This window comes from Phalaenopsis equestris, unplaced genomic scaffold, assembly GCF_001263595.1.
Source record: "Phalaenopsis equestris unplaced genomic scaffold, ASM126359v1 Scaffold000235, whole genome shotgun sequence".
NCBI lineage: Eukaryota > Viridiplantae > Streptophyta > Magnoliopsida > Asparagales > Orchidaceae > Phalaenopsis > Phalaenopsis equestris.
Window position 1 is genome coordinate 390,803 of NW_018164677.1, and position 21,727 is coordinate 412,529.

General features: G+C 33.7%; 1 protein-coding gene across 5 annotated transcripts in view; it reads right to left on the minus strand.

The window, feature by feature from the left end:
* LOC110023900 (protein RFT1 homolog) overlaps positions 1-21,727 on the minus strand; it is an 82,167-nt gene that overhangs the window by 12,822 nt on the left and 47,618 nt on the right. For all 5 annotated transcript variants that reach the window (XM_020723546.1, XM_020723547.1, XM_020723545.1 and 2 more), the window contains exons 4-9: positions 20,387-20,481; positions 19,531-19,700; positions 18,695-18,846; positions 17,975-18,093; positions 17,649-17,812; positions 17,472-17,546 (exon numbers count right to left, since the gene is read on the minus strand). In XM_020723546.1, the coding sequence (XP_020579205.1) occupies positions 17,472-17,546; positions 17,649-17,812; positions 17,975-18,093; positions 18,695-18,846; positions 19,531-19,700; positions 20,387-20,481 (775 nt within the window). The remainder of the gene's footprint in view (positions 1-17,471; positions 17,547-17,648; positions 17,813-17,974; positions 18,094-18,694; positions 18,847-19,530; positions 19,701-20,386; positions 20,482-21,727) is intronic.

The window sequence follows — 21,727 nt, forward strand, 5'->3', positions numbered from 1 at the left end:
ATGAAATAAATAAAAATTGGAACTATATTCCTAGACGTAAGCAAGTAAAGCAACATAAACATGCTGAATAAATAATTTTATTATTGCATAAATGAGTTAATAATTTACAGCAAATAAGGTTATATCGAATTATAGGTTAACAACAAGAACATGTAAATCCTAGGGCTAATATTTACAAGGAAATGAACACAAAGGCGAACATGTTGGAAGAGAGGACAATCAGATGGCCGACCTCTTGTGAACCATTGAGTAAAGAAATTTCCAATAACCCATGTGGTTAGAAGGACATATCACCTAGGGTTAGAAATTAACCAATGTAAAAAAAAATCTATTAATTGGCTAAGAGATGTCAGTCTTTTCTAGCTTGAAAAGGCAACGACACTAATAACTACAAAAATGACCTAAAGGAATATCAAACAGGAGCACGTAGAAGATAAAAAAGGGTAAGAAAATGTGCTCGGGGTATTATCTCTTGTAGGGTTATGACTGCAAGGCTCAATAAACAAGAGTAATGCACTGAGAAGACGACATATGACTTCTAGAAATTACTGTGAGCTAGGTTGACTGCTACAGAGCAGAATTCTTCTATGTGGCCTCCTTGAATCATACAGGGAAGACCAAACCAAGAAAGGAATGGTGAACTTGCCAACCCAAAATCAATCGTGTTGGTAAACCATAGAGGAAAGCCAGGCCTGTGCTGATGTCACATTTTTTATTGTCAGTAAAACATGAGGATAGGAATATCATGTTGTTAGATAAAAGAAGATAAAGATGTCAAAATTTAGCCACCAAAAGGCAAATTTTGGTGGGATCTACACACCTTGCTTGGGGATAGCAAAAAGATACATTGAGATGTCAAACTTTAGTCTACTTGAAGTTGGCCATAAAAATGCGGTGCCTAAAGGATGTCTCCATGAGAGTGCTTGTTGAATTTTTGGCAGTTATTGTCAACAAGAGAATAGGCAAGGGATCAACCAATGGATAGGCTAAAGTTATCCACCATGTCGACTGAGAGACATCAACAAGACAACACTAACGCTTCCAGCAAAGATGTCAGGAAACTCATATGCAAGACAAACGCATAGGATATGTCGACCAATGTACAACCAGTCATCAATCGAGGTCACAAGAAGACATTGGACAAGACAATGGAGGGATTGCCTAGGGGCTGAGTTAAAAAGGAGGTCAATAAATAAGGCCCCAAAATGGATGGTCTTTAACGCAGAACATTCCTCATGTTTAGGGACCAACACTTTACAGTTATGTAGAGATTTACATAAGGATATTATTTGAAGCTCCCCAACTATACAACATTCACATAAGCTTGTGCCCAATAGACTTCAAATATGGTAGCCGCCATTTTGAATGAACAACCTTTATTCCCTGCTTATTTATATGTCTGAGCCAACGCTGTCACAAATCAAAATTTACAGTGGAATGAACAACAGCCATATCTCCACAACTGAAAATCATGGAAAGTGTTCTGATTTTTTTTCCTGAGTAACCAACATGGCTCTCTCGAGTGTCATTCTAACCACAACAATTCATAGTTAAATTATACTTCTCCTCATGAAACTGCACAACTGAAATGAAGTTGTGTGAACTCAAGCACATGTCTCACCTTTTGGATCTTCCAAACCATCCCATCAATCATTTTTTAGCTGATGACATCAACACCAACAATATTCAAAGATTAACCATTAGCAAGATAAACAATTCATGATCAATGCCAAGGATTAATAGAGCATTCAACAAAAAAATATCAAAGCATTTTGTACCTCTTAGGTGATTGTATTCAACACATCATAATTCTTACCATTATTCTTCCTTAATGCTCTATAGTTCTTCAAGTGACGAGTCTGCTCACAAATATAGCAATCCACATTCCATTCATTCATGAATTCGCTTCAATCATTATTTGATTTTCCCTTGTTATCATTACCCTTGTTGGAACACATCTCAAACTTATACCTTCAAACATTTAAAGCAGAATTTGGTGTTGAAACTTATCCAAAATGTCTCCTTCAAACCTCCTTTACAAGAATGGTATCACAGACATTATCAAACTTCAATTTTGAATTCCTCATAGAATTACTTACAACGGTCATCATATCATAAGATCCCAACTATTTGGTAAATTCAATAGAGTTATGGTACATACCTCATCATGAAATAGAATCCCCGTAGAAACTAAATGATTCACAATGATGCTGAACTTATTTGGGTGTTGCCCCACCCTCAACCAACTTGATCAATTAATTTTTCATAAAATATATTTTGTTGCATGTTAATGGTTGCTCATATCAAGCTAATTCATCAAAGCACAATGGTCTTCATCTCTTTCATATTCTTCGACAATGCCAAACGGACCACTCCTAGAACCAATCTATCAAGAATATTTCACTCATCATCTTTCAAGTCTTAGCTTCTGGTCCAAGAGCAAGGCATTTTCTTAATATTAAGATAATATGAGATATGCATCCTCCATAGTGCTAAGTTCAATCCATCAAACTTAATGATTCTATGGCATCATTCTCAATCAAAACTAAATGCCTTGATACCAGTTGCCTGAGATAGACAAAACTTATACAAACACAGCTAAAAATAGAAACACAAAACAAAGATGAAAAAACAAAAAATTTATATAGGTTCACCCAATTGATGGTCACTTCACATTATCATCACAAGCATATTTCAATGTGAATTTATTATGGAGAAAAGAAACCCTAATTTCTCTGGTATAACACAAAAATCTCTCTCTCTCTCTCTTCTCTCTCTCTCTCCCTCTCCCTCTCACACACACACACACACTATGAAAAAAACCACTAGGACAAAAAAATACAAAAAAATTTCCAAAATGATCTTAATCAAGACCCACCAACTAAATCCTTGTGGCATATTATTCTACTTAGGTAAAAAATTAACAATACCTTCAGGCTAATCTCTTCAATATGTTTTTCCTTCGTTAAACTACGAATATCATAACCCGTGTCTGAAGCCTACAACATACCCTCCATGTCATTGTTTTCAAGGCACCTACACCTAAAGCAAATAACATATCATCCAATTCATCTTAAGTTTCAAAGGTTGATATTTCAATATAACACCATTCAAGAAAGGTGCTCCTAAATGAAGGGTGTAGCAAAAAAAAAAAAAAAACTGCAAGTGAGCCCACAATCCTTGAGATAACTTGATATTTACCCCCACCAAAACTGCCATACCATCCCTTCTATTCCAAATAAAGAGATGAAAGCAGAAGATCTCTCTATGTTCAGGTCTTCTACCTCCAGATTCCATGAAACACTAATTCTCTAGTTCCTCTATCTAGTCTCGTTAGAAAGACCTTCTCTACCCTTAAAGATGCCTCACTAACCTGAGAAGTAGGGCTGTCAATTTGGCTCGTTGTTCGTGAACAGCTCGTGTTCGGCTTGTTCGTTAAGCCTAACGAGCCGAACACGAACAAATTTTTAAGCTTAAAATATAAACGAGCCCAACACGAACAACAGTTTGTTCGCTCCTGTTCAGCTCGAAAACGCTCGAACCTAGCGAGCCGAACACGAACAAATTTTTAAGCTTAAAATATAAACGAGCCCAACACGAACAACAGTTTGTTCGCTCCTGTTCAGCTCGAAAACGCTCGAAAAAAAAATTATATAACTTTTTATAGAACAATTTAACGAGCCAATTTCGAGCCGAACACGAACACGAATGTTTAAATCGAGTCGAACACGAATACACTGTTCACGAGCCGATTTCGAACACGAGCTGATTTCGAAAGAGCCGAATACGAGCCAAGCCTGAGCCCGCTCAAGCTCGGCTCGTTTACAGCCCTACTGAGAAGAGGACAAGCCATGTGCGAAAAACCTGGTGGTGGTTTTCTTGCGGAGATTATCATCACTATCATTTATATATAACCTTCCAAACTTCTCCTAATTTAATTCTAAGGGTGTGTTTGGGGCGGTGGGGGGTCTGCGGCGCGGCACCGTGCCGCTAGTTTACCCAGTTTGGGGCGGCGTTGTCGCCGCAGCGTCTAGTGGTTTACCCCTAACGCCGAAAATTCCCCCTTACCTGAGACCCAGCTTCGTCGATCGGCTTTTTACCCCCGTGCCCTCTAACCGTAATCCTTTGTGCCACAATCTCCTTCGTCGGGTTCTCCTTCGCCGACAGAGTGTCGATTTCTTCTATCAGTGGCCGACGCCTTCTCCTCTGGAAGCCTGCTGCCATATCCTATCGAGGCCCGACGACGTCTCCTCTCGAGGCACAAAGCACGCAGGTAAATCGGATTTTCTTCTTACTCTTGCCGTCTCCTTCCCCAGCAGCAGACGGAGGGCAAAATGCATAGCCGTTGTTTAGTCGTTTTAACCCATACCTATGGCTGCAGAAGCTCATAGTTTACAGCCGTCTTCTTGTTATGACGTCTGTCGCATTCATTCTACTCTCAAATACTAAACTTTTGTAAGTAGTTTATAATCAGTAAAGTTTTGGTTTTTAAAGTGTTTTTTTTTGTTGGGAATTTGTTTGTTGTCATTGAAGGACAAAATTGCTGGCATGAAAAGAATTTTTTATGCTATGTTTTTTTTAAGATATGTTATTCTCAGTGCTTCGTTCTAGCAGCCCATGCTTTCGAAGCATAAAAAAGGATGCACTATATTTACTTTGATGTTCACATTCTCTCTTGCTGAACTCTGAATTCAGTACTCCATTTCCTTCCTTGAAAAAATTATTGGTTCTATAGATTGCTTATTATATTGCTTTTTTCGAACAAAATGATATTTGTCTTATAATTATTAAGTGATGCTTGTATATTATATACAATATTGACAATTAATACAAACATTTGCTTCTAATTTCTAACCTCAAACCTAATATGATGATAAAACTCATACACTGTTGAAAGTGATTACAAATTGATAGTGTCATTGGAGGACAATTTAGGACAAGACATACATCGCCTTCATGTTAAACTTCATGTTAAAAATAACAGTTTTTTTTTCCTTTTTCTTTAGCACTTTTAGTACGGACTGTTAAGTGAATTGTGTATCTGAACTATTATGTTATTTTGAAATAAATTTCTGCTTTTGAAGTATCAAATATATGACTATCACAATTTTGTCTTGAACAACTTTATGGCAAAATGGTTATTTTTTTAAAAGCAGCTGCTCCACAACTGTTTTACTGCAACAAAAAAACAGACAACCAACTTCCCCGTAGCAGTTTCTTAAGGCAGCACAGCTGCAGCTGAAAAGCTAATAAACTGCAGCCGCCCCAAACAGACCCTAAATGACCATTTGATCCTCGTATTTGGACTTCTTCAACTTGCATGTTAACCGTTCTCCAATCAAGAAATATTCCTCTACAGATGATCTCAACAATCATAGCATGCTTCATTATTGGGTTGAAGGGAACAAAGATCATAAATCTTCATATATTTACCAGCTTATGTACCATATTTTCATAATATATCATCACATCACTGGAGGAAATCTTGAGCACATATTATATATACTTCAATAATAATAATAATAATAATATTATTATTAAATAAATAACTCATGTAATAGGATCAAGAGCCCGGAATAATATTTTTGTACTGCATAACTCTCTTTCCTCTCGCAATACTGATATTATTATTAAATAAATAACTCATGTAATAGGATCAAGAGCCCGGAATAATATTTTTGTACTGCATAACTCTCTTTCCTCTCACAATACTGATCACAATGAAACGGTCATGTAAAATTAATGTTTTAAAATAATGTACATTAATAAATCACATAACAAGGTTTACAATTGGAATTTTCATCCATCAAGTGGTAAAACAAATTGCTAATAGAAACTTTTTGGCTAGAGATATTGCAGAAAAAGACATGAGAGAATACTCATTTAATTCTCATCACCAATTTTCAAACATAAGACTATATATAGAGAGAAATCATTCTCTCCTACATTACAGTCTTACCAAATATCTAGTCAAATCATTGAAAGAAAAAAATTATGAAATAAACATAAATAGGAAGTGAGGAAAAACTAATCAAGGAATTTCCCAAATTATCTCCAATTAACTATCACTCCTTGGATAGTCGGCCTTGGCTTACCATGAAAATGAGCTGATCCTCTTAAAATGATCTCGGCCTTGGGTCATAGATGTAGTATGCACCAAGCTTGGTATCAAACTCAACTTGCTTAAAGGAAGATTTTTGGTGAAGACAACAACAACTTGTTGATGTGTCGAAATATTGTTTAGCTGTATAATTCCACTATTAACTTTTTCAAAGATAGAGTACTTATCAATTTCAATATGTTTGGTCCTGTCATAATGCACGGGGTTCTTAGTTATACTTATAGCAGTTCAACTGTGACAATACATTAGTATAAGCATATTAGCGGTAGGGGTGTAAACGAGCCAAACAAGAGCGAGCCATGCTCAGCTCGTGTTCGGCTCATTTATATTTCGAGCTCAAAAAGTGTGTTTGTATTCAGCTTGTTGCTTAACAAGCTGAACACGAGCTGTTCACGAACAAAAAGTACCTGCTCGTGTTCGTCTCGTTTATATTTCGAGCTAAAAAAGTGTGTTCATGTTCAGCTCATTAAGCAAACGAGTCGAACACGACCTGTTCACGAACAAATAGTCCTTTTAACAACCCTAATCATATAGTCATAAGACAATAAGGGTTTGAGTAAGATTTAAAAATTATTATTTATATTGAAACATCATTTGAATCTAGTTTAATAATTTTTATTATATTTTCTTAATCAATATTTTAATTGGTTATAAATATTTGTAGCCTTGTAGTTAATTAGACTTTTTTAAAATACTGCTTAATATATATATAAATATAAACTTGATGAGTAGTATTTCGAGCCAAAACGAGCCGAACACGAACGAGCACATCTTAGATCGTGTTCGGCTCGTTAACTTATCGAATGAAATTAACGAGTCGAACCCGAGCTGTTCACGAACAATGAGTCGTTTTGACATCCCTAATTAGCGATACACACTAATTCCCTCAATAAATTATGAATCCATATCCCTTCATAGCTACCTAAGGCAAGTGACATGCACTCTGATTCTGCACTACTTATAGAGACAATAGCTAACTTCTTACTTTTATCCATGACCAATTTTTTTTCATACAAAAGAACAATAACCTGTGGTCGACCTTCTATCAATGAATTCCCCAACCCATTTTACATCAGTGTAAATTTCTACATCTTTGTTTCTGATTCTCTCAAAAAATTAAACCATAATAAGGAGTCTTCTTGAGAAACCTTAAGGATCTTGTACACCATCTCTACATGTTTTTCATTTGGGTTAATCATATGTTGGCTCAAAATACTAACAGAGTATATGCACTAAATGATATAATATGTGACAAATAGATGAACTTTTCAACTAATATTTGATATTTTCCTTGTCCACGGACATACTTTCTTCTTCCGTATTAGACTTCTTATTGGGATCCATTGGAGTATCAACAAGTTTGCATCCAATCATCCATGTCTCCTTTAGCAAATCTAGGATGTATTTCCTCTATGATATAGCAATACCCTTTGCAGCTACCTCCATACTTAGAAAATATCTCATGGTCCCTAAATCATTGATTTCAAACTCAATTATAAGCCCTTCTTTGATTTTAAAGATTTTTCTTTCAACATCGTCAGTAAGAATCATATCATCTACATATAATATCAATGCAATAACCTTAACTCCCTAAGTGTTTTTTATGAACAGTGTATGATCAATTTGACATTGAGAATATCTATTAGATCTCATAATTTTAACAAACATTTCAAACCATGCCCTTGATGATTTCTTAAGACCAAAGAGACTTCCTAAATTGCATACTAGATATTTGTTGGAATCATGCTCAAGTCCTGAGGGTATTATCCATGTACACTTCTTCTTTAAAAACTCCACTCAGGAAGGCATGTTTTATGTCAAGATCACGCATTCCTCACTCCTTGTTAACTGCCACTGAGGCGAGAAGACTGATAGTGTTTAGTTTGGCAATTTGTGTACAGGTCTCATAATCATCAATCCCAAAAGCTTGAGTGAAACCTTTTGCAACCAATCTAACTTTGAATATCTCGATACTATCATCAACTCTGTACTTGATATTGAATATTCATTTGCATTCGATTGGCCTCTTATCCTGCGTAAGTTTAGTGAGAATTCATGTGTCATCCTGAATTGAATATTTAATTCAATTTTTTTATCATTAAAACCAGAACAGGAAGGAGATAACTCATGAGTTCTAGACTCTCACTAAAAATTCCACGTGAGTGTGGACTCTATTTTTGGCTTAAACAGTTTTGACTTTGTAAGTTGACTTCAACTTGATCAAGATTTTTCTTCCTTTTTGAGTGGAGACAAAATTCTTTGTTATGAACCTCAGGTAGTGTTGGACAGACATCCTCAGGTAGAATATATTCGTACAGTGATTTTGGGAGATAAGAGCTAGGTAAAAGAGTGGGTTGTGAGACAGTTTATGTGTCATTAAGTGTATCTCAAAATTAATGTTCATTTGCACTCTCCCTTAACATCAAATTTAAGATAGTATGATTAAGTTTTAAAAAAAGTGATATCTATAGAGTTGTAGTCTTTTCTAGCAACAGGTGAGTAGCAATTATAGCTATTTTTGTTTGGTGTGTACCAATGAAATAATACCTTGATGGATACAAGGTCAAACTTTATGCAATGTGGGAAATGGATGTAAACAAAAAATACACCCCCAAAAATTTAAAGTGCATAGTAAAAGAGAAAGCTCTAATATGGGGATTGGTATCCATAAAGACAAGAGTGGTGTTTGAAATTAAGTATCCGACTAGGCATTCAATTGATAAGGTCTGTTGTAGTAAAAACCTTTCCCTCCAAAAATATTTTGAAACTTGAAAGAAAATCATAATTGAGCGGAAGACCACAAGAAGATATTTATTCTTTCTCTCAGCTATCTCATTTCATTGTTGGGTATCAATAAATGAACGCAAATGGATGATTCCATTTTTTGAAAAATGGGATCCAATAATGAAGTTGAAATATTTTTTTTTGCATTATCAGTTAAGGATTAGAATTTTGCATTAAAATTGAGTTTGAATCATGTCATAAAGATTTGAAAGATTAAAGTTGTTTCAGATCTCACTTTCAAAAACAATATCAAAGTGGTTCTAGTGTGAGTGTCAACGAATGAGATAGCCAAATATAAGTGTGGATAATAGAAAAATAAGAAATACCTCATCTAGCCGCGCTTAGGGTTGTTGCTTTTGAAGGTCCCCAAATATAATTATGGATAATTGAAAAATAATATGAGGGCTTATACTAGGTCATGGGATAAACATTTCTAGTGTGTTTGGCAAGTTAACAAACCTCAAATTGATAAATACCAGATTTTTCATTGATAAACGAATGAGAATACAATTTTGCAACATAATTGAAATTAGGATGACCCAAATAACACTGTCATAACATGACATTTTTCAACAGACTCAGAAACTTGAGAAAAAGATGGAGGTGGGACCACTTGTTTATTGAGAGATAAATTTTCCTTGAGCAGATAAAGTTTTGATGCATTTTCGCACTGCCAATCACATTTTTTGAATCCACCACCTGAAATTCACAAATAATTGCAAGAAATTTGATTATACATTTCATAAAATAAATAAGCTTATCTATTAAAAGTAAATTACAATCCAATTATAGACATATAAAACAGAGGACAGATTAATAGACTGAGAGAGCTCCATATATCATTTTCCAATAATATTTTAGTGTGACCCATCTGCAAGTCTGAGAAATCTAGATGTAGAAACCTCTTAATAGTTAACTAAAGCATTGATGTCACCAAGCATATGATTAGAAGCTCCTTAATCTACGATCCAAGGTTTAAATCTCTTATTGTTGGCAAGATTGGAGGATATATTGCATTGGTCTATCATAAGGCTGATGTGCTATTCTGAATTGCCCCCAACAATTTTTTTCAGTACTTTAAGTTGTTCATTAGTGAATAGGTCAGCTAACCCTTCAGATGTGATAACAACATTAGTATTACTTTTTTTATCTTTCCTTCCATGTCCAGGTTATGTGTAAGCCTTCCATAAAGTTTCCAACATTAGTCTTTGAGGTGCCTAAATTCCTTACAATAGTCACATGTGGGTCGATTGTATTATAATAGTACTTATGCTCCTCAAGTAGGTTTAGATATAGGGTTTAAAGATAAATTCTGTAATGACTTAGAAGACTTAATATAAATGATATATCTTGAAGAAATATTTTTTATTGGATGAGATTTAAATGGATATATTGATAGAGTGGTAGAAGATTTCAGAAATATTCAATGTGGGTACGGTTTTGGAATAACTGATGAAGGAGGTATAGCTATTTTAGATTTTGCTTTAGCATATGATTTTGTTATTATTAATACTTTATTCAAGAAAAAAAATGAGTATGTTATTACTTATAAGAATGGATCTAATAAAAACCAAATTGATTATTTTCTTACGAGAAGAAGAGATCGTCGAGATTGTAAAGATTTTACGTTTATTTTAAGTGAGGATTTAAGTACCCAACATCGATTATTAGTTTTAGATTTTAAGATGAAGAGCTGTAAAATAAAGAATATTATGACTCGTCGTCATAGATTTAAATGGAGGAACCCAAATAACACAGGAACCTAAATAACACATAAAATTAATTTTATGAGTAAAATTCAAGATTTCAAAATTCAGAATGTTTCTGAAGAAGCAAATGTTATGTGGGATAAAGTAACAAAGGCTATTAAACAAGTAGCAAAAAATGTACTTGGATGGATTGGTTATTATAGCTTTTGAGCATCATTTATTGTGTTATTAGGGGAAACCTAAAAAACACAAATAAAATTATTTTTTTTTGTAAAATTCAAGATTTCAAAATCTGAGATGTTTCAAGAAGAAACAAATGTTATGTGGGATAAAGTAACAAATACTATTAAACAAGTAGCAAAACATATACTTGGATAATCAAGAAAAAAAAGTTTTTATAAATAAAAATAGTTTGTGGTGGAATAATAATGTGCAAAAATAGATAAAATATCAAATATAAGAATTTATGTTATGCGAATTGTTTTAAATGTAAAAGTTTAAAGAACTGAGAAAAATATCAAACGGCTCACAGGAAGTCTAAAATAACAATCTGTGACGCTAAAAATTCAATTTTTAGTGATCTTTATAATATATTAGATACTTAGGAGAGAAAAATATATGTATAAACTAGCCAAACAAAGAGAAAAGAAAGGTAAAAATTTAATTCAAGCAAAGTGTATTAAAAATGAAAATCAAAAGTATTTTTCTTAGAAAAAGATATTAAACATAGGTAGGTGAGTAATTTTGATAAATTTTTTTAATGAAATTTCTGAAAATATGATCGACCTTAAAGAACAATCTATGACGCTAAAAATTCTACTTTTAGTGATTTTTATAATAGATTAGATGCTAAGAAAGGTGAAATTTGGTTAAAAATATGTGAATAAACTAGTTAAATAAAGAGAAAAGAAAAGTAAAGATTTAACTCAAGTGTATTAAAGCTAAAAATCAAAAGTATTTTTCTTAAAAAAAAGATATTCAACATAGGTGGGTGAGTTATTTTGATAACTTTTTTAATGATTGATAAACTTTTTAATGATGTTTCTAAAAATACGATTGATCTTAGTGATCTTAATATCGTTATTAAATAATAAAACGTTTCATAATTATCATCGCATTAGTAAAAAAAAGTTGATGAGACTTTCAAAAAAAACTAAGGGTGAAAAGTCTGTAGAACCTGATGATATCCCAATTGAAGTGTGAAATATTTAGGAGATTTGGGAGTTTATTAGCTTATTAAACACTTTCATATTATTTTAAAAACTAAAAAAATGTTTGAGGAGTGGAAGAATATTTTGGTTCCCATTTTTAAGAATAAAGGGGATGCACAAGAGTGTACAAATTATATAGGACTTAAATTGATGTGTCATAATTTAAATTTATGGGAGAGGGTAATTTAAGACGTATTACAAATATTTATCATAATCAATGTGGTTTTATGTCGGGCAGGTCTACTATAGAAGCTATACATTTATTGAGAGGTTTGATGGAGAAGTTCAGATATAATAAGGAGGATCTACATTTGATTTTTATTGATTTAGAAAAAACTTACGATAAAGTTCCAAGAGATATCCTTTGGAGAGTTCTTGAGAAGAAAGGTGTTCATTTGACTTATATTCAAGTCATTAAAGATATGCATACTAGAGTTGTTACTTGTGTTCAAATTGAAGGAGGATTGACCAAATATTTTCCTTTTTCTGTTAGATTACATGAGGGATCAGATTTAAGCCCAAATCCTTTTACTTTGGTTATGTGATGATATCCTTCTAGTGGATAAGACGAGAGAAAAAGCCCAGGAAAAACTTGAATTATGGATTTTTACATTGGAGTCTAAAGGCCTTTAATTGAGTAGAACTAAAACCGAATACATGGAAAGTAATTTTAGTAGTAATAGCTCTAGTGACATAAGAGTAACTTTGGGCGATCAAATTATTAAAAGGGGTGAACGATTTAGATATTTAGATACGATTTAGATATCTCAGGTTTGTTGTTCAAAGCGATGGTGATATAGATGGGGATGTTAATAGTAGAATTCAAGTTGGTTGGTTGAAGTGAAGGAATGCTTCGGGCCTTTAATTATAAGATGGTGGTGAGCCCTGCAATGCTTTATGGCGCAAAATGTTGGCCTTTAAAAAAGAAAGCATAAAACAAAGTTAAGTATTACTGAGATGAGAATGCTTAGAGGGATGAGTGGCTTGACACTTTGAGATAAATGCGAAACAATCAATCCGTTGAAGGGTTGGTGTAGCTCCAGTGACAGACATGATTAGATAGAGTCATTTGAGATGGTTTGACACATTAAACGCTGACCATTTGATGATCCGGTTAGGGGAATAGATGTTTTAGACTCAACTTATGTTAAGAAAGGCAGGGGTGGACCAAGGAAGACTTGGGCTTATTTTATAAAAAATGATCTTAATTTATTAGAACTGAATGAAAATATGGCACTAAATAGAACGCAATGGAGGAAAAAGATTCATGCAGCCGACCCCACGTAGTGGGATTAAGGCTTTGTTGTTTGCTTAGTCACATGTGGGACAATTATTCTTGAAGTCCAAGTCAAAGAAAAATTTATGAGTACAGAGTTTAGCTTTTAAGCACTTGGTGATCTCTCATTTCCAGTCATCATAAGCTTCTTTCTATCACTTCTAATAACATTAGCAAAAGTGTCAGAACCTAGCCCGGAGCTTGGAATTAACCAAGACGGAAACGATCAATCGAACGGTGAAAATAAATTCTATGTTTTTCTATTTTTAAAGATCAAATATAGAAAGCAAATTTAGATAATAAGTAGAAATTTGTACCTTTTCAATTGTTTTTCTCGCCTCCTGTGCCCAATTGATTCTCTTATCAAAAGCTTAATACCTTAATAATATTGAAACAATATAATGAGTTATCTAAAGATAATCCTGGAGCAATCACACTTTTAAACTACAGTAATCCGAGAAAAAAAAATCAATTGCATGATAGTCTTTTATATCTCTATGAGAAATATTTTACAATGTTAATCTTTCATAAGAAATCTTTAAATATACTAATGCATGCATCAATGACTTTTGTTAAATGAAAATTACTCTAAATTTTTATATGCATTAATTTTAACTTTAATTTTACTTTATACTTTGTACATACACATCTATTTACTTTGAAGATCACCATTAAAACAACTAACACACTCTTGGTCGATAATCCTGTCGGCTCCTGTCGACACAACGGTTAATGATAAAAATATCATAATTGTCTAAGGTGAAAAGACCATAATCTGCCGCTAACCAATATTTTCCCATCAGCATGGCGATTAGTAATTTATATATCACAACTGTCTAGAGTGGTAAGCTTTATGTACTCATTTTTGGTCGATATTATCTCATCGGCACAACGATTAATGAACAAACTATCACAATTAGCTGGGGTGGTAGAAAAATCTCTACTCACGCGGGTACACTGGCTTCTCTTGCCTATACAATTATGGGGTAAACTCCTCTAACATGCACATACAAGCATTCATGTATATCATATTTTTGTTTCAAACTTCAAAGCAAACGTTACTTTCATGTAAAACTTGTATTTATTAACTAAAACTCATGCAGCTCAACTAAAATCTAAGGTCATATGATAATCTAAAAGATGAAGTTTTACTCTAGTTCTAAAGGTCAAATCACAATCTGACATATATATCTAGTCATACAATGAGCCAGGATATACATCTTTATTAGAAAATACAGATCATGTAGTAATCTGATATTTTCATAAACTAAATTTTATGCAACTATTAATACAACAACATTTAGCATACATATATCATGACTAATCATATGAAAAATTATTTGTGATTTAATTTCATGATGCAATTATTTAACATACATATTTATCCTATCGGACAATATGAAGAATTTACTATAATATAAATCTCACTGAAATAGAACATAGATGAAGTTAAATAAACAAAATAGAAATGATGAAAAATATTTAAATTCAGAAATATATTTACACACCTCAATCTTTAGTAGCTCTCTTTATTTGCTTAATCCTCCACTAAATTGTATCGTCCATCTTTTGCTGATCTCAATTCTAAAGAGCCTTCGTTCACACTTCCAAATTCAATAAGTTTTAAAACAATAATTTAAATAAGCATATCATTAATTCTAATAATAATATAATCCTTAACATTTGCCTTCTAGCTTCCAGATCAATCTCCTCCCTTACTCGCATGCAATGTTTTCATGCTAGGCTCCCTAACCACAATAAATATAATTTCATATTAACATATTAATTATATTTCAATTTAATGTTTATAAAATTATAATAAACAATTCTAATACTAAAATTACCTCAACTCGCAAAATAGGGTTTTGATAGGTTTCAGTTCTCCACTTTATGCCCTCGATTCGTCCTCTTCTCTTGTACAAAAATTTGCATATCGATGCTCCCTCAAATTCAGGACTTAATAGCTCCACTCCTAATAAAAATCAAACTTTCTATTAGCATTAAGTTAATAAATATGTATATATACACAACTTTCTTATTTAACTAAATTAAAATCTTAACTTACCTGAAATAACCTTTGGCTAACCCTAAAGCTCAAATGAATCTTGTCTCGCAGGGTAGGATCGGCTCCCGTTCCCACGCGCGCATCTTCCTCTTCTCCTTCTTCAATCTCGCTCAACAAGGGTCAGACTCTCTCGCAATGAAGATGTCTCATGCCGTAGCTAGGGTTCATCCTTACTGCCTCGATGTTGATCGCCTTCAAAGCTTCGGGGTAAGTGAAGCACTCGACTCTTCTTCCTCCTTTTCTAGATCTTTGTTTCTTTTTTCTTCTTCTCAGTTCAACTTTTCTCCTTCTAGCTGCACCCAACTCTTTTGTCATTGCTTCTATCTCTCGTTTTTTTTCTTCGTGCTCACTCTATACTCCTTTATTCGTAAATTGGGACGAACGATTTAATCCATGCGAAGAGATGTGTCTCTCGTAACATACACTTGTTTCTAATTGTTTTTTTTTTAGTTATCACAAAAAGCTTCACGAGTAGATAGAAGACACGATCCTCCCTCTCACTTCATCCAATTCCTTAGTCCCGCTAGAAATTTGAAAATTTTCTTCTCCTCAATTATGAATTTATACATCACAACATCATGTGGATATTTCCACACATATGTCAAAAACATATCCAATTGTAGCTAACACTTTCTCAATATGATGAAATATTTAACACCACTTAGTTCTCCTTGACAAAGATCATGTAGTTTGATTTCGATCTCAAACAACTCTGCAGCATTCTCAGTGTTGGAATAAATTTCTCTTATAGCCTCCCAGATTTCTTAGATTGTTTTGTTGAGCATGAAATTTTCTCCTACTTCAGTGGTCATTAAGTTGACTAGCCAAGACAAGGCCATATGGTATTGAAATTTCAATGTGTGATGGTTAGGATTAGCGAGCTAAAAAATTTTGCTCTCTCCCGTAGAGTGTTCCTCTTTTCCTTTTCAACAAATGTACACAAACACGGATTGGGGCCACTGAAGTTTATGGTTTATGATAAAAGAAGAGAGTTTCGGAGTTGTTTGGACAAAATTCCTGATTTCTTATTCAAAAATAACTTCCGGAGTAGAAATAGGCATCTTCATTATGTAATTGGTCATAAACCTTATGCGTATCTAGAGTTGAATAAGGGAGTTGACTATTAATTGTTGCAAGAATGGAGGTTGCAACTGCAGAAGTCAAATGATTATGATAAGGAGCATAAGTGGATATACAAGTTGGTTGAGGTATTCTAGCGGCTGCAGAAAGGATTCCAGTTGTTGGACGGTTGTTGGAGAGGCTCCGACGGCTGTAGAATCGAGGAAAGGAAGGTTTGTAGGCTCGGTGCGGCAGTTGAAAAAATCCAAAGGCTTTAAAGTCTTCAAAAAACAGATGTCAAAAGGCTCGACCTCAATCGACAGCAATCGAACGACCAATGTTGAAGCATGAAGACAAAGCAAAAGTCAAACGCTTTGATCCCTTCGATCCCATGCACGACTGCTTCGTCCAAAGGCTGCGATGTAGAAAGTGCAGATGTGGGACCCATTCGAACAATAACGTGGAAGATGCAAACGGCGGTCCTCGAAATATTCGAACGGCGCTGAACTAAAGAGCAGGCGAGACAAGTCATACCTAGGGCTCTAATACCATGAAAAAAAAAATGTGAGGGAATATTCAATTATCATTACCAATCTTCAACCATAAAAGGCTACATATATAGAGAAATCAGTCTCTCTTAATTTACATTATTACCAAATATACCTCAACTAAACTTGAAAAGGAAATAATTCTAAAATAAACATAAATAGGAAGAGAATAAAAACTAATCAAGGAGTTTACCAAATTGTCTGCAATTAATCCATCCATCACTCCTTGGATGGTCAGCCTAGGTCCTTAATGAATAGGAGGCCAATCCTCCTAGATTTCCATAGATTTGTTTAAAGAAAGAGAAAAAATGCACTCTAAAAATCCAGAACTTAACAAAGGTAGTTCCAAGCTTCCATGATACATTGCTCAACTCAAATGCCAGCTCAATGTCCATGAAATGAATATAAGATTATTCTTTTGTCAAACATACATGGGTGGATAAAATGAAGGAAAAAGAAAAAAAAAAGTAAACAAAAAAAAAAAGCAATATGAATACAAGTTGTTTAAAAAAAATTGAAAAGGTCAGACTCAAAACCTCCCCATGATGATGACATGATAACAACTTCCAATATCAAGCAAAAAAAGATGACTTCAGTTAGGACTTTCAAAATGTCGTAACTTAGGATGATGCAAATGGCACCTTAGTCTAGATTTGTTAGAACATGTTAGGTACAACAATTCTTCAAAAAATCCCAACCTGATGCCACCTTTGCAAACGTGGCATATGAGCTTTCCTCGAAAGGATTAAAAACCAATCTAGCAACTAAGCCTCCTGAGATGGCAAAACAAGAAAATCTTTGTCAATAAACAAAAGTTTCAACCAAAATATAAGAAATCTCACAAGGATAAGAAAAAGCGCACATAAGATACATGCCTAATTTGTCCACTAGGCCATAGATAGCTTGATTGTAAGATGAATCAAACCACATAAGTACCATCTTTTCTCCTTCCTGAAGTAACAATTTCCATGAAGCTTGACCAGTAAGTAAAAGGCACATGTAACGCAACTGTTTATCATATTCAAGATTGTTGCATAACCTGAAAAACAATATGGCAATATGCTTTTTATGTTTCAAATTAATTTTAGAGGTTTTTGCTCAGGTAAAATATGCGGATATTGAAAAAGCAGATAATATGTGCAGATTAAAAACTTACAAAATAAATGTAAAGGATAACGAGAAAAGAATACCAGCTAGTTACCTAAAAGGGAATAGATAACTGCTTCTTACAATCCGAAATGAAAGGAAATAAATCCAATATCCCAAAGCTACGCAAGCACCATATGAAGCCTGGGAGACAGCAAAAATGATTGCCATTTCCTGAAAGAAAAAAAATGATATGCATATCACTAATAAACAAAATTCCCAGCTGCCCATAGACATTAGTGCAATGAAGAACTTTCATGGCCAAGTTAGAATTAGAGTGATATATTAAGTTTATTTTGTGCCAGAAACGTTTCATAAGAAAAAGACCAGGCATCATCCTATCAAAAGAAGAAAAATAAAAATACAAGGCATGGAAACTAGACCTCATGTATATAACAAACTTCGTGGTATGACAAGAAAATTAAAACAATTCTTTGAGACAATGAAACGAACAGTAAGTAACCATCACACCTGAAGCCTGCTGAATGTCAACTACCCAATATAACATAAGTACGAGTAACAAAGGAAATGCGGACGAACATTATAAACTAACCATTTTTAGGAGAGAAACATGGCTTAGTTATAGTTTAGGAAGGAAACATGGCTTCACGTGAACAACTGGCTAATGTAAAAATTTCATTATTTCATTTTCAAAAATCAGAATGATTCAACAAGGCACAATGGAGAAAGCTTTAGAAATCTTGGGATGCGTCCCCTAAAATTTCACTTTATTCAGAACATGTTTCTTAAAAAGTGCAAGTAGATAGATTTTTACCGTGAATGTGCTTCGGAACATTAGAGTGCAAGTCGTCACACATCGAACAATAGTTGCAACAGTTTCAATCATCAACCTTAATCTTAGAAGTAGTAGATTCTGTGAAAGTATATACAATGGCTCTCCCAATAGCTCCAATAGACAAGCAATTCCTGACAGTTTGTTCAAACTGAATAAGCACTAATTTGCAGGTACAAAATATAGTCTAAACTAAAGAAAATAAATAAGGATGAAAATGGAACACCAGAACAAAAACACTTCCAATCACTTCCAGAGATATAAAATAACTCTCTATCCAACTTCATGCAAGGAAAGCCAACAACAGTTAACATACAGAATAATTTCATCAACGCTAGCAAACAGAATGCTAATTGCACAACCCACAAAGAAAAAAACTTACAGTACTTCACATACATAATACCTATGTAATTTGATCAAAATCAGCATTAACAAACAATCATTTTTCCTTGTTGACGATTGCAACCATGAAAGAATCACCACAAAAGCAATAGAAGTACAATTCGAGATATTTGAGAGTCTTTTTATACTTTGTTTAAGATAAAGAGCAGCATCAGTAAAAGACGTTTCTAGATTTGGTAGGTAAAGCTTTCCAATGATTCCCAAATTGCAGTTAAAAATTAAATTTACGATCTTAAAATATTGAAAGCAGAAAAAATTTAGGAGTTTTTACCTTCAAATATCTAACGGGAAATAATCCTAACCAACAGTCTAAATAAATCTGCTAGCTTACATAAATTTTGTGCTATGGCAGAAAAATCATGCATGCATTTAATAGGATTTATACTACTGCAGCATGTGGTTCAAAATGAAATTACCATTTATCAGTATGGCCAATGCAATTGGATCGGAAATAGCATCCTGAAAAGAAAGCTTCTCAATCCAGAAGAAAAGGCTGCATAGAGCAGAAGCAAAAAGGAAGCCAAAAGGAATAGTCAGCCAGGCCACTTTCAGCAACCTTGTTACATTTTCATCCATTCTTCCAACACTGCAACATAGAAAATGGTTAATATGAAATCTAAAAGTCAAAGAAATATTCTACAATAGGCATTTGTCATACAGGTGATAAAATTACTTAACCTCTGCCAAAACTTTCATATTTTCATAAAATGTTGGCTTACGGGTCATGAAGGAAGAAAAAGTAATGCAAGAAGGAAAATTACTTAACCTCTGCCCAAACTTTCTACATATTTTCAGAAAATGTTAGCTTACGGGTCATGAAGGAAGAAAAAGTAATGCAAGAAAGAAAATTACTTAACCTCTGCCCAAACATTCTACATATTTTCAGAAAATGTGGCGTACAGTAATTGCCAGAACAAAAGAATAATACTTCAGACACTTTTCTACCAAGAAATAAAGTGCAGCACTTGCACAGTAAGATTCTAAACGCAAACGTATTAGATAAAAACTTTCCAAAATATTAAAGGGAAATTAAAAGCAGAAGTGATTTCACATAAAGTTTTTTTTTTTCTTTTTTTCCTTTTTCCATGAACAACTTCACAGCACTAGTTATCCAACAAAAGAGGGAGCAAACTTTTTTGTCTTTCGGGTGGTTTGGGAAGTTGTTGGGGAGGTGTATTTGCAGCACGGACATGCAATAATAGGGAAGTTCTACAACAGCAAGCATTGTCTGAAAAATTATATCTACATAGGAATTGGATTAGAAAGAATCACCATTTTATATCTATTCGCATGCAAGCACGGCGAAAGCCCTCCCGACTTAGAAACAGGATACATGTAGTTAAAAGATGAAACTTTACTGCATAAAGCTGTAAAAATAAAATTTAAAAAATTAGTAAACCTGAAAAAAATATACAACCAAATTAAAAACATTGGATGGAAAGAGAAATACAAGAAAAATCAGAAAAATAAGAAGAAAACAGGAATGTGAAGCGGGGGAAAGGAAATAATTCTTAGTTTGCGACAAAGGATTATTTTCGAGGCATGATTGAATAAAAGTTCAGCTACAATGAATCAATTATCATTGTAAGGATCACTTAACGGTGAACAACCAAACAAAATAATACAAGATTGAGGAATAAAAGTTTTTGTTACAGCAACAACAACAAGAAGCCTTTACCCCACCAAATATGGTTGGCTAAATGAATCTTTTTTCTCCATTACGTCCTATTGAGTGTCATATTTTCATTTAATTCTAAAGATTAAGATCATTTTTTATACAATTTGCCCAAGTCTTTTTAGGTCTACCTCTGCTTTCTTAACATAAATCGAATCTAAAACATCTAATCTCCTAACAGGATCATCAAATGGTAGGCATTTAATCTGACCAAATCATCTAAGATGACTCTCTCTAATCTTGTCCGCAATTGGAGCTACACCAACTATATCACGGATATATTCATTTCGCGTTTTGTCTCTAAGTGTCAAACCACTCATCCACTTAAGCATTCTCATCTCAGCAATACTTAACTTTGTTTTATACTTCCCTTTTAAAGGCGGCCAACATTTTACGCCATAAATTACTGCAGGTTTCACCACCAACTTATAGAATTTTCCTTTCAATCTAAGCATTACTTTTCCATCACACAATAGGCTTGATGCATACCTCTACTTCAACCAACCAGCTTGAATTCTACTAACAACATCCCCATCTATATCACCATCACTTTGAACTACAGACTCGAGATATCTAAAAAGATCACTACTTTTAATGATTTGATTCCCTAAAGTTACAACTGTCACTAGAGCTACTACTACTAAAATTACAGTCCAAGTATTGAGTTTTAGATCTACTCAAAGGAAGGTCTTTAGACTCCAATGTACCACCATAATTCAAGTTTTTCCTGAACTCTTTCTATAGTCTTATCCCAAGAAGAATATCATTAGCGAAAAGCATACACCAAGGTACATCCTCCAATAAATGTCCAGTAAGAGCATCCATAACTAAAGCAAAAAGATATGGGCTTAAATCCGATCTCTGAAGTAATCCAACTTACATAGAAAAATACTTGGACAATTTTCCTTTTGTTTGAACACAAGTAACAGCTCTAGTAT